We start from the raw sequence: 24529 nt of genomic DNA on the forward strand, positions 1-24529 counted from the left end.
CAGGTAGAAAACGAAAACAAGGCAAAGCAGAATCGTTTATCTTGTGTGTTTATCTCTCGGCCTCGGTCACCCCTCTCTTGGCTATCTCCTTCTCGGCTTGCCACCTGATAACGCGACCGAGCTGTAACATCCACGTCTCGTTTGCGAGCGCGAGCGGGTGTCCGCTTTGCTTATTGCCTGTCGGGCGCAATTCACATGCGGCAGGTGGTCTGATCAGCGTAGCCTGCCGTAAGGTTGCGGCGACCCGTTTTTCAAACCGGACGCCATGCGGCGCAGTGGTGGTTTGTGCGGGGGTCTCCCTTCAGTGTGACGTTAGATATGCACCGTGCCGATTAGGTAGGGGTGCAATCTTGCGTTGCTTCAGCAGGCCCTCGGCGCGATAGCTTTCCCAGCACCGCGGACTATAGTTTCGCGATGAATTGACGCCTGCACGACTGAAGGACACAGTGACGCTGTACTGACCGGTCTTGCAGTGCTTATCACGGGTACCCATGTAATTTACGATAGCGTAGACCACAAGTGAGCGGACTAGTTTTGCCTGCCGTGTATACAAGATGTGTATACATTCGAAACTTGTTCTATCGGCTCGCTAGTGCAGTACTCTTGTATATGGAACACGGTATAATGCGTACATATCGAAAGCAGTATTAGCATCAACAATCGGCGTTTGAACTGGCTTCAAACGCTTGCACGGTGTCAAGGCGAAGAACTTGGTTGGAACGGTTAAAGAGGATCGTCGAAAGGGACCGAAAGTGCCGTTGAACGCCGAGTGCTTGTCTTTTGCTCCATCGTAGACGGATTATCCGGTGAGCGGCTATCATCCATCACTGTAGCCTCTGCGGTTGCGCGCCTGCGACCGGGGCTTGTCCGGCGTTATTCTCGGATCGTGGGGCGCGAAGCGAGCGCTCGGATAGCGATACCGATTAGCGCCCATTGCGGTACGGGTGCGGCCAAGGGCGGCGCAGTGCATGTTTAGCTCTCGGGTCTCCGTCCGATCGACGGTTTTAATTGAGGTCGCGCTCTCGATCGCTTACGTGCCCATTTGCCCGCGTTTGATTAACGGCCACCGCAGGTGGAGCGTGTTAAGTGCGCGAGCCTGATTGATACTCGTGTTTCATTCTAATCCGCACGCGTGTGTATGTGGGTCACGATCAGTGCAACCTCAGCGTCCCTCGCCTGGCTAGAGGGAGGAACTGTTTGTACAAGTTGAGCGGTATCTCGACGACGAACCTGCCGCTGTCTGCTCCGACGTCGAGAAAAGGACGAGACGCTATGCTGAGTGCTGCTCTCGCTTTGACGCTGGAACCGGCCGGCCGGACTGCCAGGGCGGGCGAGGAGAGCTACAGATGGAGATAGACTGACCCACGCTGTGTGGGCCCTCGCAGGCGATCGGATGCACCCTGACCAAAGGATTGCCGAATTTTAAGAGGGACAGAAATCTTTCAGGTCAAATTAAGGTCTGTATAGACACTCTGCCGTCATAACCGTGGTCAGTGGGAGCACATATGCAAATGTAGAGCATGTCTTCTCTCCCTCCACCCAACAATCCTTACCCTCATCTTGCCGCCGCGGTGCCTCCGTGTTTATGGCGCTCGGCTGCTGGGCCGAAAGACGCGGGTTCGATCCCGGCCGCGGCGACTGGATTTCGATGGAGGCGGAATTCTAGAGGCCCGTGTACTGTGCGATGTCAGTGCACGTTAAAGAACCCGAGGTGGTCGAAATTTCCGGAGCCCTTCACTACGGCGTACCTCATAGCCTGGGACTTTAAACCCCATAGACCCTTACCCTCCTCCTCCTCACTGGCGGTGTGGCTGGCGTCGACGACCAACTGAATTGAACTGAATTTTATAAGTATATATAATAGGTTCGTTTTCTTTTTCTGGTACAGATGCGTTTGTGGGGCACTTTTGCAGCACCTGTAAGGCAGCACGTACAATTTTTAAATGCCCGTACATTCGTTGTCCTGGATTCACTGCAGTAAATTAATGCTATGAGAAATACTTTCGCAGCCGTTTCTGGCACAGCGAGAGTCCTGTGGAGTCCTTTACGGGCATTATGGGACCGTGGCAGGGACACATTCTTTTCAGTTAAGTGACTCAAGCGGAGCAATTGCCGACCAACCGCTGTCAGGCTAATCCAGCCTGTGGGTAAGCGCCACCACCTATGCGGGATGCCTGCACGCCATCGTCACACAGTGCAAGTTGCTGACAGAGACGCAAGCCCTATACGTAGACAGAATATACAAGGCACGTTTTCGTTCGCTCCGCGATCATCCGGTCTGGGTCGGCCTGTAACGAAGCACGAAGTGTTCCCATCCATTAGAGATTACGCTTTGAGGAGAAGCGGCAGCTTTGGCAAATGTGGCTCTACTCAGAAAAGCGTCTCGAGCATTCTGAACCTAAGCAGTTCGCTTTCTTACAGCTGGAGAGAAGTCGCTGACGACAGCTGGCGCGTCACGAGTCGCTGTCATGTCGGAGGCAGCGGACACTTGTTACTTTTCCAGTCACTCGTCTTTTGGTGCGCCTTCCTTTGCTCTTCAGCGACTGCTCGATCTTCCCGTGTGACGTGGCTTATTTGAATGGGAAAATGTTTGCTGAAGCAATGATGCCCAGGTGGGAGCGACGATGGGGTCTCTGTGACCAAGTTTCATAGGATGCTGCGAGATAGAGACCCGTTGCTGCTAGGTGCCGGCTTCTGCTTGGTCTGAGTGTTGGGCAGATTTGCAGCAGCCGCTGACATAAGCGCAGCGATAATAGTGCCTCAGCTGCCTCCCAATAAGGCACTTCACACCGTTCCTACTGCTTCTTCTGACGAACACCACAGCGAATGTCGAACGCCATGACGTGGACATCACGGTGGCGCCCCTTTCGCGGACAGGTTTTCAGTAGAATAAATTGCGGTATATTAAGGCATTAGCATCACCGTTTGGGGTTTTTCTTCTTGCTGGTCTTCAGGGCTTTAAGGCGGGTAGGATGATTTAATGGCGCCCCTGCCGTGGACAGCTTTTCACTGGTATAAATTGTGTTAAATTAGGGCATTGGAATAACCGTTTGCGAACTTTCATCTTGGGCTTTAAGGCGGGTAGGAGCATTTCATCTGCGATGTTGCGTTACATTGTGAGTCCACATGTGGGGTGCATTCAGTGAGGCACTACTCATCTGACATCTCGCGCGCGTGTCGCTGGGCTCAATCCACCCGCTGGGAGAGGAGGAACGGAGGGGAGAGGCGATCTGCGTGCCGTGATGCTGCAACCTGTTGAGCTCTTTTGCACCTCGCGGCCCGGAAATCGATTCTTCGCTGACAGACGGGGCGGCCGGAAATAGCGGGGCGAGGGGCGCGCGTCGCGACATAAGGGGGCTCCCATTTCCGGAAGCGCCTGAATGATGAGGGGAAGAATGTATACGCGCGGCCCCGGCGCACATCCGACCGCGCGTTGACGGCAGCGTCCGCGGCGCGTGTCGCCTCTCGGCCGCGGCAGTCGTGCGCCCCCTGTCATCCGCGTCGCGGCCGAACGTGACGCCGCGGCTGCGTTCTTGTCTTTCCCGCCGACCGTCCCAGACAGCTTTCCTCTCGCTCACTCCCCCTTCGCACTGCTGTGCGCTGGTTAGCGTCGCCGCCTCGTTAGCGCCTGGAGCTGGAAGGCCTTGCGGTCAGGAGCTTATCTGCAGATTAGTAATCATTCTCCGAAGGAAGGGGTAGCGTTAAGAGGCAGACGGCACGACGTGAATTATTATGAACGAGTGAGAGTTTATGGTATCCTACATGAAACCACGAAGTGGTGGACACGGAATGCGTCGGGAGGATAACCCGAGTAACGGAGTGAATCACAAGACAAAGTGAACGCAGCAGGGAGCGACAGAGGGTCGGGAGGGCAGATAGGTTTAGGGAGTTTTCGGGCATAAGGAGCCGCAGCTGGCGCAGGGCAAAGTGGAGATCAGTGAAAGATGCCTTTATCCTGCGGTGGACATGGCTTGGCTCACGATGGTGACAGTCTTTGTCCATCGAGTCCAGAGTGCATTTGTTAGGTGCGCTCGAGCGTTTGTGTGTCGTGTTCATCAGTCTGCATACTATCTTCTGCTTGAAGCTTCAAACGTCACGCCACCTAGCCTGCATCCAAGCTCCCTTAGAGGCTGGAAAAGCGTTAGCAACGGGATCCAGTGGCCCTTTCGAACCCTGGGAAGGGGCCGCTCGCGCGAATACCGACGGTGTAGTCCCGCTCGTCGACGGGGTGGAAGGGGGGGGGGGGGGGGGGGCACACTCCCCGGGTAGCGGCGCGGACGTGTTTGGCGAGGCGCAGCAGCCGGGCGTCGTCGCGTGGGAGTCGGCCGGGAGAAAACAATGCCGTCCGGTGTGCGGGAAACACGCACGACCGCAGAGAGAGACTGCGGAGCCGAGAAAGATGGAACAGCGGAGACGGCCAAAGAAAACAACAAGAGGAGGAGAAAGGCTGCTGCGCGAAAGAGAGCGGCAGGAGAGGGTGCAAGGAAGAAGAAGAGACAACAGGAAGTACGCGCCGGTCGTCCCGCGACTGACAGCCGATGGCCACAGTACGCAGTCAGTCAGTCCGGTGCGGCGTTTCCACTCGGCATCACTGGTCACTCGCGCCGGCACGCGCAGCGGCGGAGGCGGGGAGACGTCGTCACGCGTTAGCGCCAACCGGGAATCAATCAGCCGTTGTTCCCCTGACACTCGAGGACGACGTCAGCATCGGTTGGACGCGCGAATATCGGCCGCGCAGAGGAAAGCACGCTGCGGGTCGGTCGCCGGGCGTGGCGCGCGCCTCGGGGGTGCTTGCATGCGGCTCCCAGTTTCTCGGTTCCTTCTATTATTTTTTTTTCTTTTTTCCTCGCGCGACTGGCGTCCCGCTGGGTGCGCTGGCGTCGTCGCACTGTCGCGGGCGACCATTTAGCACCCATTGCGCGCGCCGTCCCGCCCTGCAAGTGTGCGATCGACTTTTGCTCTTCTTTTTCCCGCTCTGCGTGGGCACTGCGGGAGGAGATAAAACTCCGAGAAGTGGGCTCTGGACACCGCTCCCGGGGCGTATTTGCGCGGCGACCCGCTTTTATGAGTTTTTGTCGGCCGGGTTCCCTTTATCTACGGGTGTCCTTCCGCTTCGACGTCATGCTGGCTGGCCAGCGGCGGTATCTCTTCTTACCTAATTTCCGTCTAGGTTGGCGAGCTAATCGAACAACCGCCGATGACCTGCCCTTCCTTTTGATGTCTGTGTGCGGTGGGTGCAGTGCGCAAACCTTCTTCCTCGACGTCTCCCGCAGTGCGTTTGATAAACGCCAGCCGCATTCCGGCTGCAGCGCGTGCTCAATTAAGAATCACTGGCGTGTGGTATGCCAATAGGCCTCTTAGCCTGCTCTAAAAGACGGCAGATTCAAGTTAAGATTTCGTTGTCAAACCTGCGCTCGCTCCTGTGCGAGTCTTTCGGTGCGTACCGGCCAGCGCGCCGGCCTCTGCTCTGCAGCGGAGGACTGTGGGTGCGTGCCTCCGGGGCGGTGTGGCCCCCAGGACGTGCCGTGTCGCTCGCGCGGCTCGTTCGCTCCCACTTCCGGTAATTGTGTAGTTTGCGCCCTTCCGCTCCTCGCTCTCTCTTTTGTGTGTCGGCTGCCCCCTTTTGTTTTTGTCTCGAATCCGGTGTCGAACGCGTGTCCCCGTGGAGCGCGCGGCCGCTGGTGCGTGTCGTGGACTCGGTGCATATGGTATACCTGTACGCGAGGGCCCCGACACCGCCGTGCGAGTCGTCGACGGTGCGCTTGCGTCGCTCGTGACGAAACGCGCCACTCCATGTGGCCGATCGTCGCGTATAGCACCTTGCGCATTGCCCGTTCTCCAAGCTACAGCCTTGCTATTACTTACTTTACCCGCCGCGGTGGCTGAGTGGTTAGAGCGCTCGGCTACTGATCCGGAGTACCCGGGTTCGAACCCGACCGCGGCGGCTAAGGCGCCCGTGTGCTGTGGGATGTCAGTGCACGCAAAAGATCCCCAGGTGGCCGAAATTAATCCGGAGCCCTCCACTACGGCACCACCTTTCTTCTCCCAGTCCTTCCTTAATCCCTTCCTTCATGGCGTGGTTCAGGTGTCCGTCGAGATGTGAGGCAGATACTGCGCCATTTCCTTTCCCCAACAAACAATTTTCAATTTTTGTTACCTACTGGCCCGACGGACATTTCGGTAGCGCTGACTCTGAGTGTATTGTACCAGATTTGGACGTCGTACTGGGAGAACTTGCACGTTAAGATTGACGAGCAAAAGTTGGCCTGGTGCTCGGCTTCTTTAGAGGGAAATGCATAAGAAATGGGTCTTTGACCTCACCTTGAGAAGAAGAAAAATACCGCGTGCCATGGCGCTCTTTGGCCCAGATCTCCTTGCGTCATAATCGAAAAAAAAAATCATCATGATTAACGCACCTCGCTGGCTCTGCGGCTTTGGAATTTTGCAGCGGAGTGTCAGGTCGCGGGTTCGACATTTAGCCGGCTGCGGTAGGCGCATTTCGACGGAGACGGAATGCAGGAACGCCCGCATGCCCCATTTTACCCTTTTATTGGTCCTCTGAGAAGAATATTAAAAAAAACAAAAAGAAAGAGGGAGCCCGGACCAGCAACGCTTTGCCAGGCTTAAAGCCAATTCATGATAGATGAAAAGGAGCTAAACGCTCAAAAAAAAAAAACAAACACACAATTTAAAAAAGGAAAAGCATGGAAGTTAAAAAAAAGTTCCATTCTCGGTGTTTGTCGTTTTTTTTTTCTTGCGCGACCCGAAGCGTGGGAGTCGGTACAGGGGAAGCGTCTTGCGTAATATAAAGGTCACATGCCTGTAGTTTCTGATCATCTGGAGGTGTCCTTGGCGCACGAGTTGACATAAATAATAGGCGTTGGACGGACGCTGTTGAAACGACGTGTCACCGCGGCGGAGTGTAGAGATACGAAGGCGACAGGAGTGGCCGCGCGCAGTGCACCGGCACGGCGTAGGAAAGGTCCCTCGTGTCTCGCTAGTGTTCCTCATCCGTCGCTGCCGAAGCGAGGTAGAGAAAGACGTCCGGAGCGAAAGATGTGGAGGGAGAGCCGATCGGCCTCGGAGGGGGCGGCCGGTGTAATAACGCAGCGCGCCCGCTGTAGCGTGGTGGTGGCTGCTGCAGTGTTTGACGCGAGATTGACGGGGCTGACATTTGACCCTGGCTGGCCGGTTCGTTTCTTTCGCGTTGTTTGTCGTCCGACATCGCGGAGCGGGTCGCGCTGATGAGGGCGGTGCTCCTGCAGCCGGCGGCAGGGCTTCTTCCTTGGCCCGCGGGCGCGCTCTGTTGCGCGAAGAAGCGGCCGCCGCCCCGAGCAAATAAGGAAGCTCTCCGGCTGCAGTTTAGACTTTTTAAGCGCTTCGTTTGCGCCGCCGCCTCGGAACCGATCCCCCGCAGCACTGCCGCCGGCTGTTTCGGTTTCGAGGAGGGCCCCCGGTTACCTTGTATACTTCTTCGAGACCCGATACGGGACGTCCTGCAGGGTTCGAGCGTGTCGACCGGCTTCTTTGCACGACCGGTCGCGCTGCGGTCGGGGCGGCCGAGTAACGAGTCCTGTGTGGTCCTCTTGTGTACACGGGATGCGTTCGTGTGGGACGCTCCTCTGCAACAGCCGGTGACGCCTGTGTTTCCGAGAGCCAATATATATCTCTCTGTCTCGCTGCAAGGTCTGCGCAAACATCCGCGTGTATATTCGCGGTGAGAACGTCTCCAACCAGCGCCGGCGCGATTGACAGCTTGCAGCGTTTCTAGCCTGTTTGTCTTTCGTTCCGTTCTTCTAGTTTGCGTTTCGTTCTGTGCGCTTTGTGAAATCCCTGCATTGCAGGCTCAGGCTCGTTTCGCGGCGCGTAGCTTTGCACTGCGCCTCACGAAGGGAGGGCGCCTTATGAGGCCGTGTTTCTAAATGCCCTGCGGCTGGGGCGTCGCCCTTTGAAGTCTAGCCGCCACTCACCCCGCGCAGATATCTGGCGCCTGTGCAGGACCACTTCGATTGCCGGTGTTGGCCCCGTTTTCACGGAGAAACAAGGCCTGTGTTCTTTCTTCCTGCGGAAGTATGAGACTGAATATTTGAACAGAGGCGCTGCATATCGAATGATTTGCACGGGTACCCGGGTCGTTGTATCGGGTGGAAAACGGAAGTGTGTGCCTATCGTACACGGCGCCTTTCCTGTCTGACGCGTTTTTTTTTTTCTTTGGGGGCGGGGGGCGCTGCGCCGATCTTCTACTGCGAGTCGACTTTTAACTTGGCGCTGTACGAGGGACTGAGAACGACTGGTTGGTGAATTAATCTGTGCGTGTTGAGGAGGAATTAGGTTTAATGAGCTGAATGTGTTGTGGGTTACTGGTGGGTCACGTGTGGGTATTCCTGATGTGCAGCACTAATACTGAGTGGCGCTATGAAGCAGTGGGAATGTCTTTCTGCGAGCAGTGGCCTATATGGTCTACGCAGGGTATTGTCGGCCTTCAGCGATGATGTACTGTAATCGCAAAAGTGAGCTGTTCCGCATCTACGTGTAAACATTGGTCCCCCATCATGAACGCCGTAATGAACGGGCGTTGTCCGCGGATTCCCTAATACTTCTTTTTCTCTGAGAACTTCTGATTTTTTTTTTCTCGAAGAATGCGGCCCACTTCCCGCTCGAGAACAGCCGATTTTGGGAATGAAGCAAGGAAAACTGAGGAAAGGGATTGGCTGGATTACCAGTATACCGAACGCTGCGCGACCAGCCGCATTAAACGCGCCGTTTACTCGTGTCGTAAATCGAAGTACGTGATGCCGGAAACTGTGGGAGAATGCTGCCGAAAGACGGCAGCTGAGCCACATGGCGCTCTGCGCACACGCCCATGTACCGAGTGGCGCGAGTGTGAGAGACGTATGCGTTTAGACATTGGGCGCGCGTATACAGCAGCAGGTTCATATATATGCCACTCAAATGTGACAGCGCCGCCCACAGTCCGCATAATGCAGCTGGAGCGAGATTGACTTGTAATTCGGTAGCGCGGAATCGTGTACCGCTCGCGCACGGGAGCTGGGCGCGCGAACTTCCGAGCGGCGCGCGTATTTAGTGTATGGGATCGCCGGTTAAATAAGTGCGCTGTCGGGCCCTGCGTGCTGCGGTAGCGCTGCCAGTTGAACGCATTCCCGGATTTCTGTTGTGGGCCTACCCCCGCATTTACTGACGAATACCTCGGCTGTCAGGGAAATGTGGCTCAGGGACTTCCGACATGCCCGCCGCGATATTGGATTTGCTCTTTTGCTTCGCGCGGGTAACCCGCTTGTCATTCACGTGCGTTTTGAAAAAAAAAAAAAAACAGGGCTGCTGTCGACTAAGCCCGTTTCGTTATGGTAGGTTACGGCCCCTTAGGCGACCCCGCCTCGGGTTTAAAGTCGTTTCGCCGCCGCGGTGGTTCAGTGGTTAGGGCGCTCGACTACTGATCCGGAGTTCCCGGGTTCGAACCCGACCGCGGCGGCTGCGTTTTTATGGAGGAAAAACGCTAAGGCGCCAGTGTGCTGTGCGATGTCAGTGTACTTTAAAGATCCCCAGATGGTCGAAATTATTCCGGAGCCCTCCACTACGGCACCTATTCTTCCTTTCTTCTTTCACTCCCTCCTTATCCCTTCCCTTACGGCGCGGTTCAGGTGTCCAACGATATATGAGACAGATACTGCGTCATTTCCTTTCCCCCAAAACCAATTATTATTCTCGCTGGCCTCTTTTTGAAGGCGCCCGGACTACCGGAGGCTCCGGATAGGTGGTCATGTTCGCCAGAGTAAAAAGTATTGGCGAGCACGAATATAATAGGCACCAGGTAGGAAAAGCGATCGCGTTGTTTTTCGTTCCTCCGCTTGCAGTCCGGCCGAAACGCACCCTGTGAAGATTTGTCGGAGCTCTCTGTGTTCGTATGTTGTGGCATAACTGACCGCGTAATTGTGTCAGACGCGGGTCACTTAACTGGCGGAGAGTGCTTTGTACTGCCGGCCCGCCATTCAGCGCCCGACCATTTCTCGTTCACCGTCAACTTCGGCTACCCCGGAGCTTGCATGCGGAAGCCGTCGACGGCGCCGTGCCGTTGTATATATACTTAATGAACACTGTTGACGCCAAAAGCGTAGTTTTTACGGCTGCAACTTCAGAGGCGCGTTTATGAACGGCGTCGCTCTCGTCCAAGACCCACTACATTATTTGCACCCAAATTTCCGACTTAGGTGCGACGACACTTCAAATTTGAGCAAGCGTATACTCGCATCCGTTTACAGCCCTTTCGTCCTTGTCATGTCCCTCGTGATTGTTAGTCCGCAGGCAGGAGCCAGTTTTAAACGCCCGGCTCTTTTGTTCGCGAGCTGCCTCTGCGAGAGATTTCCCCAACCGAGCACGCGCCAAGACTTTCAGATGGCTCGTAATGCTCGCCGCCTCCCCGCATCGTTTAAAGAGCGCTGCCCGCGATGAGCACTTTCGGTGAGCGCGCGTGGGAAGATGAGCCGCGCTTTCCGACGCGCTTTAATCGCCGATGATGTCACACTGGACGCGGCTATCTTTCCTTCTTTCCCTCTCGGGCGCGCGGTCAAATTGCGGTAAGGATCGGCGGCCTTGCGGGGCCAAGCAAGCGGCGGTGTGTTGGACGGGGCCGGCTCTTCTCCCCTCCCCGTAGCGCTCTTGGCAAGCGCGCGAAGTGCGGGTCGTGATCTCGCTGTATTTGCATCTCGAAAAGCGCTCTCGCCGCCGCCGCAGCGGCCTCGCGCACGTGTGAGCGCAAGGCGCCTGCCTGCCTGGCGCCGCGCACGTGACCGGGCGTCATCATCGCGAACGCGAGCGTGAATCAGTACGCGGCGGAAGGTGCGAGTAGTTGGAATCACTCCCGGTGGAGACATCGACGTCGAAGCTCGGCTAATGAATGCCACAGGATGCTGTGTGTTGCGTAACTAGCGTAGCGAGCTCATATTATGTCCGTACCGACCTGCCGGACCGTCTTCACCACCATAGTTGCCGACCTGAACGAACGTATCGGTATTGCGATGTTATGCACACGATGCTTTTCGTTTCGGGATGCCGACCTGCGAAGCTAACCCGCTTCCGACGTCTATGGTCTGATACAACTCAATAACGAAGCGGCTTTTCCCCGACAAATGACCCCATTCCAGCTAATGGCGTCAGCTGATTCTCACGAGCCTGCTATTCTGACAATGGGAGGGGGGGGGGGACAATTCCCGACCATAGAGGGAAGGCACTATCCCCTTTCATCTGCCACTCCCTGCATTGTCACACTAGCAGGCTCATCAGAATTGCCCGACGCCATTGGTTGGAAGGGACTCCTTTGACTGGGAAAAGTCGCTTCTATCTTGAACTGTATCCGACTGTAGACTATAGTTGGTTTTTGGTGGTATAGCTTCAAAGGTCTTGAAGCGGCTTCGAAAAGCAAGCAAAAACGCAGGAGCGAAACTAGGTCTCTCTTGTCTTTCAAATTCTGGAACTGCGTGCATATTTGTTTCCTTGCATTTCTAATGCCGAAAAAGCGTCTGTTGCTGGCTGCGTACGTGACCCGCTGATGACTGTCATTTCTTGCCCGGGCTATTTTTTTTTCTTCTACGCTCCGCTTCATTGTGTGGGGGATAATTGGTTCGACATAAGGACGCGACCCGCGCGCGGCATTGTCAACGAGACACCTGAATGCGAGCCGGCGCAGGTGCCCAGGGCTGGTCACAATAGACGTCCTCACCTTGGAGCGTTCGGTCGTTGTATTTCCTTCTCTCTATCGCTCCGCCTGCTGCTTGACTCCTCCGAAATGGCGATCCGGTCGTTTCGCCGATACGCCTTTGCCTGCACCTTGCCACCGGGAGCCACTCGCCGACTCATAGGGCAGTCAAAATTCGCGGCCTACTTTCTCTCGATCCGCGACATCGGCTCGGCGCTGGTGCCATTGCGGAGAAAACGCGTCCGGTTACTCGCACCTGTGTACGCGTGCCCACCTTTCTTAGCGGATCGCCGTGTTGCGTGGTTGTTTACTACGGGAGCGAATGTAAGAGAAGGGGGCAAGAAACTTACACGGTGAACCCCATTCTTTTTTTCGACGCGAAAAGTCCGAGGAATACGTGGTTCGGAGGTGTGAATGGCGAATGTCCAGAGCGCCCCTTTACATTTTTATTTTTGCCTTTTCCTCCTGGTAGTCGTTTTGTTCACTAGCACCGCCGTCTGGTGTAACCTGGTCAAGGCACGTGCCCTTCCTGCTCCATGTTTCCAGCCGCCGTCGTTTGATCTGTTTCGCTTGTTTTCTACTTTTTGTCTTCTTCCCCCTCCCCCCTCTGGGCCCGTTCGTTCACCGGTCTCGATTAACAAGCGCGCACACCGGCTGGCGGAAGTGTGATCGAGAGTGGGGCGAAATAAGCCGATCGGCCAGCATCGCCGCCACGAGCAGCGCGTGCCCCGAGTCGTGACGGGGGCGCGACGACGACGACCCACATCGGCGCGGGCGAGAAGCGAAATTTTACTCGACGCCTTTTTTCATTGCTTCCTTCTTTTCTCCCTCTACTCCGGGCTGTCTTGAGTTTGTCCGCGGACGCGTCGAACGAGGCCGTTAATAAATTACACGGCCGCCCGTGGTCCTTGCAGCAGCGCCCAGCTCTTTCTCGCTCACCCCCGATCTACTACCTGTCTCCCGGCGGCCACATTAGGGGTCACGTTGTTATTGATTGGAGCTGCCACTTTCCGGAGCGTTTTCTTTCTCCCTCCTGCGGATTGACTTTTCTCCGCTCTTTCTCTTTTCCCCGTCCGTGATTTGTTTTGACCCTTCTCTTTCTTTTCTTCTCTTTGTCCCCCTCCTCCGTCGCGGCCGGTCTTGAGCGCACCTCGCCCCTCCTCAGCGAAATCGGTTTCACTGCGCCGCCGCCGACGGGGCGCTTATAAAGTGTCGTGACGGACGATATTTCTCAGCCCGTAGCGGCGGCCTTCCGCTGATGCAAAGTCGCGAAGAAGCGGTGCGCCTAGCTATCGCCTTTTTTATTTCTGCTTTCTTTTTTTCTCTCCCCCACTTTCTTTTGCCTTTCCCGAACGCGCGGTGGGACGACAGTTGGCGGTTCTCGCTGCTGACCGACATACCGCGGGTTGGAACGCTGAGGGGCAAATCGGAGGGCGCGGTACTCGCGGGGTGCCTCCCCCCCCCCCCCCCCCCACTTTCTCCCTCTCTTTCTCTCTGGGACCCTCAATCTTCAGGCGAAAGAGCGAAGAGGTGAGCCGCTGTGTGTGCGTCGGCCGATTTGCGACGGTCTCGCGCTAGGAGGCTTTAGAAAAGTCGGCGTGCGACAGCTTCGTACTTGGCCAAGTGCACGAAACATATTGGGTGTCATTGTAGTGACATTGTGTCTCCTGGTGCGTAAAAATGACTCCAAATGTTGTGGCACTTCTTTGTTTGTTTGTTTGTTTGTTTGCTTGCTTGCTTGTTTCTTGACGCTTTCTTTATCCCCCTTCTTTTTCTAATTTCTGGAAAAAGTTGGGTATACAGAGGGGAGGAGGTTGCTACGTGTAAATCAGTCGCGGACAGAGATGAGCGGGAATCATTGCTCTGTTCACAGCATTCCCGCCTACCCTGGCAGAAAGCGTATAGTCACTGCTATTTCCGAAGACGACTCTTTCTGCACGCAGGCTACTGCGCAGTTGCGCCGCCTTCTGACTTAATAAAGTCGGAACGCCTTCCTCTCGCGTTCGTCCGCGCCTTTGCACGGTCCTTGTGTCGCGAGTGTTGACACTACGTCAAGAGTGAGTCGAGTAGCTGCCTTGTGTGGGAGCAATTTTCTGTACTTCACCGGTTCTTCCTTTTATCTCTTTGGTCCGTGGCTGCTTGCCGACAGTACAAGAGACTGTATAATTTTCGTATTTAAGGCCTTTAATGAATGCCCCGCCGCGGTGGCTCAGTGGTTAGGGCGCTCGACTACTGATCCGGAGTTCCCGGGTTCGAACCCGACCGCGGCGGCTGCGTTTTTATGGAGGAAAAACGCTAAGGCGCCCGTGTGCTGTGCGATGTCAGTGCACGTTAAAGATCCCCAGGTGGTCGAAATTATTCCGGAGCCCTCCACTACGGCACCTCTCTCTTCCTTTCTTCTTTCACTCCCTCCTTTATCCCTTCCCTAACGGCGCGGTTCAGGTGTCCAACGATATACGAGACAGATACTGCGCCATTTCCTTTCCACCAAAAACCAATTATTATTATTATTATTATTATTATTATTATTATTATTATTATTATTATTATTATTATTATTATTATTATTTAATGAACAGATCTGAATAATCGCAAACCCTGATGACATGTGTATCGATGAACATCGAACGGCTCACGTCGGCGGATAACAAAGCCGCAGCTTGACAAATGTTCCTTTGTGCTTCCTCTCCATTGTTCTCGCGGTTCCGATTAATTTATTCTTTATCGAATGATACAAATAGTGCCTGCACTAGTTTATTTTAATGTCATCAGTTGATTACGACCGCTCTACACTGGAGCAGTTGTGAAAGCAATGCCTTGGTGGTGCTGCCGTTTTTGCGATTGTTCTGCTCGCGGAATCTAACGATATGCTCGTCTTTTTTTCTCTCTCTTTGCAGGTAAGTACCCGAGAGGTCCTCTTTCACTTCGCACACGGTTTCCGGCTGGTCCACGCGGGTCGAGTCGTGAGTTCATTTAACCCGCGCATAGTTTCGCGGGGCGTTCGCAGCACCGTCGATTGCAGGCAGGCGTTGCTCCTCTCCTCGTGCTTTGCAGCAAGCACCGCACACCAGCAACCGATGGTGTGCGAAAGCGCTCGAGTTCCGGTGCTAGTCCCTAGTGCGGTGAAACTGTCGCTATTTCAGAGACACGCTATCGTGAACAAATGAAGCACCAAGAACAGTGAGTAGATTCGTCCTCGGGGAGAATGAATACTGGATTGCTTAACTGGATTGGATTGGATTGTAAAGTGGTAAAATTTGATCAGTGCAGATTTCGAAGACAACACTGGCTTATGGTGAATGATGAGCGCAAACACTAGACAATCCACGAAGAAACGCCTGTCACTGTGTTTCTCTCTTCTTCGTACATTGTCTAGCGTTTGCGCTCGGCGTTGACCATAAGAGTAGCATGCAGCAACTAGCCCCAACCGAAAATTTTATTCAAAAAAAAAAAAACTGTCTTTTCAGTTCGGCGGGGAAGCGGGATTGCCTTCAATCCGCCCATGAGCTACATCCTGAAGACGCCAGTACTCGTCCACGGAGTTCTCGGGACTACGATCATGGGTTGAAGAAGATTTTTTTTTTTAGGGCATTTTCTACCCGACAGGCGGACTCCATGGAGGCTGGCTCTCACGAATGCCGCAACACAAACCCGGCAGGCCCAGCAAAGTAGTGGCCCAGCGGAGATTGCGTAGCAGCAGCGGCGGCGACCCGCCGTCGCCCTCGCGAGAGAGCTGGCCTCGGAGCCTCGGCGCCGTGGGCGGCGGGGCGGAGGGTCTCGAATGTCCCGGGCCCGATTCGTCTTCGCTGACAGAACCCAGAGCCGCCGCGTTCTTCGTCTTCCCCTCGCTAGTGGGTGCCCCTCCCCCCTCCCCCCCGTGTCCCACAAACGGCCGGAAAGGGCCCCCGCCGCGAGCGCTTTCTTCGCGCCATAGCGGCGGCGGCGGCATTTGGTCGCCTTTCTTCGCCGTCCGCTTCGAAGAAGCGCCGGGGTGTGGACGCTTCTCGAGCTTCTTCGGGGCGCACGCGCGAGCAGCAGCAGCAGCAGCGACCGAGGCGCGCCCCCCGTGATGGCCTCTTCCGTGGCTCTGCTGCACGTGCGAGCTTTTTCGCGCTGGTCTTCGTCGGAACAAGAAAGAGCCAACCTCGTCGCCGCAGTCGGTTGGGAAGGCAACTACTATACCGCGCTGGGAGTACGCGCTACCTTTCTCTTCCCTCGTTTTGCTTTCACCACGCCCCGTTTTTACGCGGCGACTTCTTTCTCTCTCTCTCTCTCTCTCTCTCCCCCACGGAAGGGCGGGGTTTAGTTTTCTTCGCTGCTCCAGTTATTCTCTCCGTCTTCCTTCCGGCGCACTTCTGCCCTCAGAGTGCTGTTTTCTGTGCGCTTTCTCGTGCCGCGAAACGCGGTGCTTTTGCTGCGCTGCGTGTGCGCTATAACGTTATAGTAGTTTACCCCTTCCAGCTGGATTCGTTTCTGAAGCTTTCCTTCGTTAAGCCTTTTCGGACGGTGGAGTCATGTGGAGATGGGGAAAAGGAAACGGATGCGGCCCAAACGCGCGGCGTGCGGTTGTAGCACGTGACGAAAGCGCCAGTTAACCGCCGGCGGCACTGCAGTCGCAGTGCTCTCGAGTGCAGTCGCCTCCCAACAACCGGCACCATCTGTCGACAGCGAGGCTCATCCATTACGGTGCGCTTCGTTTTCAGGTGGCGTTGTGCGGTGACGAGGCTGTTGACACTCCCGCCGAGTTAGCGTTCGGTAAAGTTCTGCTTGCAGCGGAACCGCTTCGTTTCAAATGTGGCTTTACTCGCGGTATACAGTCGCCGGCTCATCTGCTGTGCCAGAACACTAGTTCTGAGCGTGAGGTGCACGCCGTTCACTGTACCTTGTCTTACTCCCCTTACCCTTGACTTGACCAAACTTACCCCTCCTAGGGCATTAATGTTATTCCCTTCGAGATGAATTGCGAAATTCCAGACGGACAGAGTTACTCAGGCGAAATGTCCGTCGCAAAGGCTATAGTGGTAAATTTGGTGCCGTTTCATCTTTTTTTTTTTCTAATGTTGTAGGCCACATTCTAGTTTTGGTGGATAAAAGGCAGCCATCTTGCTGTGCTAGGATGCCCGTCGTTACACTAGACGACAACAGCAACAACAAAAAGGGACTCGTCAATTTATGCACTTGGTCTGCTCGTACACATCGAATTGGAACAACCCTGTGACACTATAAGCATGTTTCTTTCTCGCTTTTAAAACGTGGTTTTGTTGTTCCCGTCGAACCAAATTGATGGCGCTTTCTAGTATTCCCGATAAATGCTTAAACATTAAACGCGCGGTCAAGTAGACAGCGGCGTTGGGTGGAGCCTTCGTAAGTCGCTTTCCATTGTCCTTGCAAGAGACGGCACTAGAGGGAGCTCCTGAAGGTAAACTCAGTATAGTCTGCATTGATGCAGGCTTCGCTGTCTGAAAGGATGCCCTATGTACTCTATACCACATTTATACGTTGATCACAAGAAGGCATCTTTTGAAGATCTGGAGGCTCGTCTAGTTGCGCTTCCGTGTTTTGATGGAACGCAACGAAGACAACAACGGACCGCGCGGGATGGCGCCTAACTCCCAACTACTGCTTTTAGTTCTACGGAACAACATTTTTTTTGTTATCGCTTCGCTCTCTCGGAAGATGGACCGATAGCAGCTCGCCCAAGTGTGTTTTAATAAGTTTTATGTGCCACTCGCTCATTATCAAAGCCACTCTGAGTGCTGTAAGCATCCGAGATGTGTATACTTTTACGTTTCTTGTCGTTGCGAAGCTATAGAACTTCTATTATCGCTTCTTAGATCTGCCCCGATAAGCCTGCTTGTATGTCTTAGCTTTTTGCTTATGCAGCTGCGAAGTGCCCGAAAAGCGTTCTTCCGCGAGCGCACTGTTAACGCGGCTGCGACCTACCTGTTCTGCACGCCTAATATTGAGCTAAGACGGCACAAATACTGTGACGTAATTGGGGCACCCCAACCACAGCGCTCTGAGGCACTCGCCGAAAGCAAGCTGACACAGCTGCGCTGTTCGAACGTTGTAGTTCGTGCGCGTATAATGCGCCTCAGTCCGTGCATGCAGGTTGCTTGTATAATGCCGCACAACTCCTCGCTGACGGCGCTGAAAAGGGCGAGGAAAAATAAGGGGCGGAGGAAAAAGTGAGACGGTCTCGCGAGACGGCTCACTTGCTTCCGCCTTCGCGTTGCTCATTTAAGCTCCGGTTCGATGTTTTAGTTCGTGGTCCAAAATGAACTGGCACTCTAACGACGTCTGCACGAACTAGTCGGGTTGGACTCGTCTGTTTGGTTGAGAACCGGTCTTGGGGCTCCTGTAAACACTAGTAGGTCGGGTTTGGCGAGTGGCGGGCCTGCAAGGGGAACATCGGAACCCTCCCACCGCAAGTTGCAGTTTATTTCAACTTACTCTTGGCTGTATGTGATTATCTACGTGAAAAAGGTAGAGCAGGGGCTTTGCTGTTCGCGACCGCTTTGACTCGCTGGTATCAAGTTCATGCAAACGCGCAGTCGTCGGGCCCCTGGCTGACCTCGCATAGACTCGATGCTTACTCTACCCTCTCGTGTCGAGTTCACGCATGCGAGCATGAAGCTGTGCGTCTTGCACGCTCACTCGAGATGAGCAGCCGTGAGGTACTCGCTGTACTGAACTGGCACATGCGACTTCTTCAGCTGCCGCCCTTAGCGCGGCACTTTCTCGCGGCCTCCGCCGTGGCTCGTTCGTTTCGCCGAGGCCAGCCGCTCCGTTTCTGGTCTGCGCTGCCACCTTCGAGGCGTTCGATAAGTCCCACGCACTCACTCCCTGCTCGCTAATCGCGACGACGGGAGACCTCGCCACTCCGCGTCGTCCTTCGGGGGGCAGGGACTCCAGGAAGCCGGAATGACCTGTGACACTTCCTGTGCGTGCGGTGCTTTTGAACGGGAAGGGTCGCCGGGTCGCGCCGCGTTTACGCTCTTATCGGGGCGCATCAGTATCCTTCGGAGACCGTGATAGCGGAGGCGGCAGCATCGCTCGCAGTGCGGCAGTGTTGGGTTTTTCCCTCGGCCGCGATCGCCGACCGCCCCGTGGGGGTCAAGCTTGGCGCTTATCGGCGCGCGTATACGCGCATTCGCGGCTGCAGTACGCCGTCTGCCGGTTAGATCAGAGCGCAGTCATGCACTGTAGCTGCGCCTATCTTGGCGTAGTTTAAAAGGCGGCGTGAATTCTATCTCGCATTCACGAGCGGAGCCGCGGATTTCCACGGTGTCGCACTGCCAGCTTCCCTAGGCACGAGTGCCTTGACGGATTTAGGCTGCGCATACAGTAAAGAGGCGTAAAAAAATTGTCGTTTGGTTCGCCTCATGGTTATACCCCAATGTCGCCACTACGTCCCGCCACTGAGTATTGCAACTTGCCTGCGGTAGTTACGAGAGAGAGGGACTCCGTCGTTAGCTGCGAGGAGGCACAAGAGGTATGCACCGGTTCCTGAGCAGCGCGAGTCCCGCCGCTCGCCCCCGTTTTTGGCGCGAACATTTGTGTGTGCGCGCTGCTCGCGGAGACGTCGCACACGCGTCTCGGCGGCTCCCGCGAGGCCGGCGTCTCGTCGTCGTGCCTGCGCGGCGGCGCCCGGGGTTCCTTGGGCCCCACAGCGCCGCCTCTTCCACCGGCGAGCGATTCACCGCGGAGGAGGCGAGGGCGGCGAGGCGTCGTCGGGGCACCTGCGCGGTCCCATCGAGGTGCGCGCTCCTCGGAGAAGGGCCGGCCTCTGTTGACGCCGCTAAATCCGTCCTGGCAGCGTCGGGGCTCGGCGGCACCGCGACGACGCGCGCCTTCGCACTCAGGCGCCTCCTCGTAGCCTCTTCCTCCCCGCCGCCCTTTTCTTCTTCCCTTTTCTTTCTTTTTCTTTTTTGTTCGGGGCGCCCAGCTTTGATGCGGAACGTCAGGGGAGCAAAGGCGCGCACGCACAGTGCGCTCGCATGCGCCGCCTCTTGGCTGTACCGTTATTAAGAGGGAACCGCTTTTTTCCCAGCGACTGGGTGAACCTTTTTAAGATGATGGCTCACGGAGTGCTCTTTCTGCCTACACCCGTGGAAACTCCGGCGCAGCATTGTGACCTTTAGTATTTAAGTGCGTACTGCACAGCTCGTAGTCACTGCGCTTACTCCGGCTTCTTTAATGCTTGGATGGCCAACAAGAAAACGTGCGAAGGAATGGAAAAAAAATTGCGATTTGTGTCGTCCCCGCACCCTTGTTCACTTCTAGCCGCGCTCACGAGGCCTCAAGCGCTTGTCCTCTGGACCCTGAGCACTTCCTTGCCGTGTCACGAGTGGTTCGCCCCTCGCTTATATACCAAGATTTCGCAACCGTGAGTTGTTAGCATTACGCTTCCTGCTGCCGCTGCTGCCGTCGCATTGGCTTAGTCGGTTTGATGACTTCATAAGTAACACGCAGCTGGAGCTGTCAGCGGTTTTTGTTTTAATTTGCATGCATTATACACTTTACGCGGTAATGCATCATTAAGAATGAGATCCTAAATGCTAATGTGGTTTTCCCTCCGTGGTGACTTTGTCTTGCTGTGTCTTGCGTTGAATATTCGCGAGTAAGGCGGCCGCTTTGTCTCGTACTAAGCAGCGCATCGCCCGTCCATCAGAAGGTCGCTACATCACGTAATGAGACCACAGTACTGAGTCGCTCGCAGATCTATAACCTGTTTGAAAGTCGGGCTTAATGCCACAGGAAGCCCCGCCCTAGGGCGGGGCTATCATTGTAAAAAGTCGTTCACTCTGCGGCCGACTTCGTCTTATTTATAATTAACACTAATGCCGAGCGCACTGTGCCCGTCCCCGCCTATACCTGAGATTTTTATTTTTTGCCGCCAGTTTCACTCCTTTATTCGCGTGCACGAATAAGGAAGGGATCCGCTTGCTGATGCACGCCGACTTGATCTCGCCTTTGACCATGTACTACCATTGCGTTCGCACTGTGTTGCCCGTACGTGCATCAGTAATGGGCATGGTCGTAGTTCATCAGAGAGAGATGGAGGACGGGTGGATAGATTAGCGATGCTGACGTTATAGCCCGCCAGTTCAAGCAGCGCAATACTTTTACACGGTCGACGGCACGCGTTAATTTGCGAAACGGTCGCCTACGCCTTCCACGGGATGTGGGGTAAAAGAGCGCGTCGGCATATTCTTTCTCCAAATAGAACGCGTCCATTCGCGAGCCGCTATCCTCTGTAAGGGCCGCGTGGTTCCCGTGGTGGTGCTGCGGTGAAGTCGGCTGGCTTTGCACCGTTCGGCGGACACGACGCCGTTGTTCGTCGCGCCCGTCTCCAGCTGTTTGAATAGAAGTGGCGCCGCCGGCGTAGTATCGGGGTCGATATCGCGAGTGTGACGGCATCTGCGCCCCAAGATGGGAATGGAAGGGGGGGGGGGGGGGGGGGGCTCCATACTGGGCGCGGGAAGAGAGTCGCGACCCTCGAAAATGCGCCCCATTGGCCACGGCACCCGTCGCGGGACCATTACACACAGTGCCAACGCTGGGGCGGCGCATTGTCTTCGGAGTCGGGTCACAAGTGAGACGACACTCATCGGCACCTGTGTACGGCTGCGGCGTGTCCGTTCCTCACCGCGCGGTGACCGTCGCGGCGCGAGAGAAGAAAAATAAAAACGGGTAAATAAAACGGCGGCTCTCGCAGGCGTCTCTGGTGCGCGCACAATAGGTGTTCTCGCGCCCGCACGCTGTTGTCCCCCCCCCCCCCCCCCCCTCTCCTCTCCTCCCCCTCCGTAGCAGCGCCGCGCGCAGTTTCCGTGTCGCCTCTGCGGCGGCGTCCAATGGCCGCTGCGAACCGTCCGGGACGGCGATTCCCATGTGTCCCTCGGTGCAGCGCACGCAAGCGTCGTCTCGTGGTCGACGTGCAGCTGAGCGATCGGCGGCGGGGAGAGGGGGCGGCTGCTTCGTTAGCGCTGCTGCCGCCTACAGCGGCCCGTGCGAACAGTATGCGAGCGGCGAGGCCGCTGTCACACGAGTCGGCGCGTCTCTCATTCCTCTACTCGGAGCTGCCACCCCGGTGTGGTGTCGGCGTACGCAGTACACAATCCGTGCGCGCTGGTGCTGAGAAAACTTGACCACGACACCCCAGCGCGCTGGTTTTCGAGCGTCCCCTGCCGTTGTGAACAACGGTTGACGCGCGCGAGTGAACGCTCCACCACACCACTGACCGCCTCAGGGCCGTGGGACGAAACTCGGCATTCTCGCTTCCGTACGCGTTAAAACGGTGCATGTCGCGCCGCGCGACTCGAGTGCCTCGCTCGAAATTCAACGCGTCCAAAAAAAAGACAAGGCCGAGTGGCCGCTCGCTGGCTGTCTCTCGCAGCAGGTCCTGCGCGCGCAGACCTTCCTGCTTCGCCGAACAGCAGCAACACTCGCGGCGACATGCGTCATCGAAGGCAACGGCAGCTATTATCGCCGGGGTCGGTGCGTGGTCACCTGTGTCGGAGCTGAGCTGCACTTTGTAGCACCCCTCTCAGCCGAGCGAGCAAAAGAGGGCGCACATACTGCTATCCTTATATATGTAAAATACGGGTTCGCCCGATGGAGCGGGCTTGCACGCCTGAGCGGGGCTGAATTGTCGAGGCGTCCGGTGCACCGCCGGGCTTGACTGCCTGCCTGCCTCGCTGGAAGCTGTGGAGAAATGGGCGTTGCGTGATATCGATGAAAGCGGGCTTCGGTTCCCAGAAGCAGGGGCGACCCGGGGAGCCGGAACTGGCCGCCGCAACCGGGCTGTGGTCAAGAAGAAAAGCGCGCCACGCAGGAGTGCAGGCAAGAAGAGCGCACGCGACGGGTCTGACTGATGGCTCTTCTCTCGGACGAGCCCTGCACTGTCCCGGTTTGCGCCCCGGAAGCAGAGCTGGGACGCACGACGAGGAGGAGGAACCTTTTTGAGAATAGTTACTCCAGGCGAAGTTGATAAGTACGAAATGATAAGCGCGCACGCACAGGCGATTTCAATTTGGGACGCAGCGAGCTGTGGCGCCACTGTTACTGCGAAGCCAGAGCGCGTTGCGTTTCGAATTGGGTCGTCGATGGACTTGGTACCAGCATCGGGCAGTGCGAACTTGAGTTCTTGGGGATTCGAGTTTTTAATGCGACAACATTAGGAGGGCAATGGAATGCGTCACACTGTCCGTGCGCGTCTGTGTGATGCCTCCGCCTGCTAGATTGTTTTAGTGGGGTTTGCCCCTCTCCACCTGCCGCCTGTCAACTGTCCCCCTCACCACTTGTAGGGGAACTGAGGGGAGACGCCGCACGAAGGATGTCTCGGCAGAAACGACAATAACTAAGAAGAAAATTATTCGGACAACAGCTGCAGGCCTGCGGGCAAAATGCGCAGCTTCCCGAAAAACTATGTGGGCAAAAAATGGGGCTCGCGGGAGCTACTCCTTCTCGCATTGCTCAGGATGAGCGGCCTGGTTCTCACAAGCCCCGTCAGTAGCTGTGTTGGAAACAACCACCTGCCAGTACGGTGGAGCATCGCTTAACCGGTGCTCCACTGCGCATGTATTAGTAGCGGACTCGCCGCGGTCAAATAGTCTCATTTTGCGTAGTTGCATGGTCGGAATTGGAATGGAATCACAACTGTAATAGATTGGGGAGTGAGAGACAGTGCACTTATGATTGGAACAGAATCAGAACTGAAACGCAATGGCGAGTGAAATAATTACGTTCCTTCGCGTCAATCCAAAGATCACCCCTATATTTTTTTGCCTGAAAAGATACTGCTCCTGTTAGGCAGACTCGCTTGCAGGTTGTTCGGCACGAGCTCTTTTGGCGGTTACGCGTAAGACCGGCCAGATCCGTACGTTTCTTTGCGCGCAGAAGAAATAGAAATACGGTTTTCCACTTCATGGTAAAAGACGGGGTCAGCGTATGCAAAGATTCCAACTTCAGTGACAAGGCACAGCAGCCAAAACAAAAGAAAAAAGAAAGAAGGCAGTGCTGTCAGTGTTCTCACGATGGGCACTTTAATCTGCCTCCGTTTGTGACACGCGTAGCGTTCCCTTCTGTCAGCCTGTCCGCCTTGATATTCACTGCAGACAGTTTGTCGTGGTTATCAGCCAAGGAACGGATAGTGCACCGTCGATATCGTGATCGTGGCTATGCGTACACAGTGAGACTCCGGAGTAAAGCCGGGCAGGGTGCTGCTCGGCGGGGGCCTAAGCCCTGCTCATAAATCAGCCGCCCGGGTGTCGGTCAGGCACTGCCAGCCAGCAGCCGCTCAACGGCGTCGGCTGCGCTCGCCGGTCGGAAAACAGGAAATCGCTTCCGCAACGTCTCCCCTCACAAAGGCGGCGCCGGTGGCGCGGTTGCGGCGGCAGACCCGGGAGCATCGCGCCGCCTCTTGCCTGCGCACACTAGCACGTGTATCCGCCAACATTCGCGCCTTTTTTTAATATTTTGCCATCGCGCGCTTTCTCCCCGCAAAGCGGTGGCTACGTCACAAGGCCTGCTAGAGCTGCTACGGTCCTGGTGGCTTCATCGCGCCAAAGGTGTGGGGAGTGACAAGAAGGGCTCCCCTGCGCAACTGTGCGAGACAGTTGCAGCAGTTACAGGAACAGTGAGCGGAGGAGCCTCTTTAAGCGGAGTGCTGGCACAGCCGCCGAGTAATCGGTTGCTGTCTCCTCCATGCACGCGTCCATGCTCGAGAGAGTGCGTGGCTGCTGCCATTGCCGCTTGGCCCTAACCGATATAGCTCCTTGGCCTCAAGAGCCTCCGAACGATGATAGGCTGGTTTTT

The 24529-nt window shown here is 55.8% G+C and overlaps 1 protein-coding gene across 7 annotated transcripts in view; it reads left to right on the plus strand.

The window, feature by feature from the left end:
- The window catches only part of yki (Transcriptional coactivator yki), a 193870-nt gene that overhangs the window by 93664 nt on the left and 75677 nt on the right, over positions 1 to 24529 (plus strand). For 3 of the 7 annotated variants that reach the window (XM_077658587.1, XM_077658589.1, XM_077658588.1), the window contains exon 2: positions 15178 to 15273. The exons of the other annotated variants lie outside the window; for them this stretch is intronic. In XM_077658587.1, the coding sequence (XP_077514713.1) occupies positions 15178 to 15273 (96 nt within the window). The remainder of the gene's footprint in view (positions 1 to 15177; positions 15274 to 24529) is intronic. 7 annotated transcript variants of the gene reach the window in all.

This window comes from Amblyomma americanum, chromosome 3, assembly GCF_052857255.1.
Source record: "Amblyomma americanum isolate KBUSLIRL-KWMA chromosome 3, ASM5285725v1, whole genome shotgun sequence".
NCBI lineage: Eukaryota > Metazoa > Arthropoda > Arachnida > Ixodida > Ixodidae > Amblyomma > Amblyomma americanum.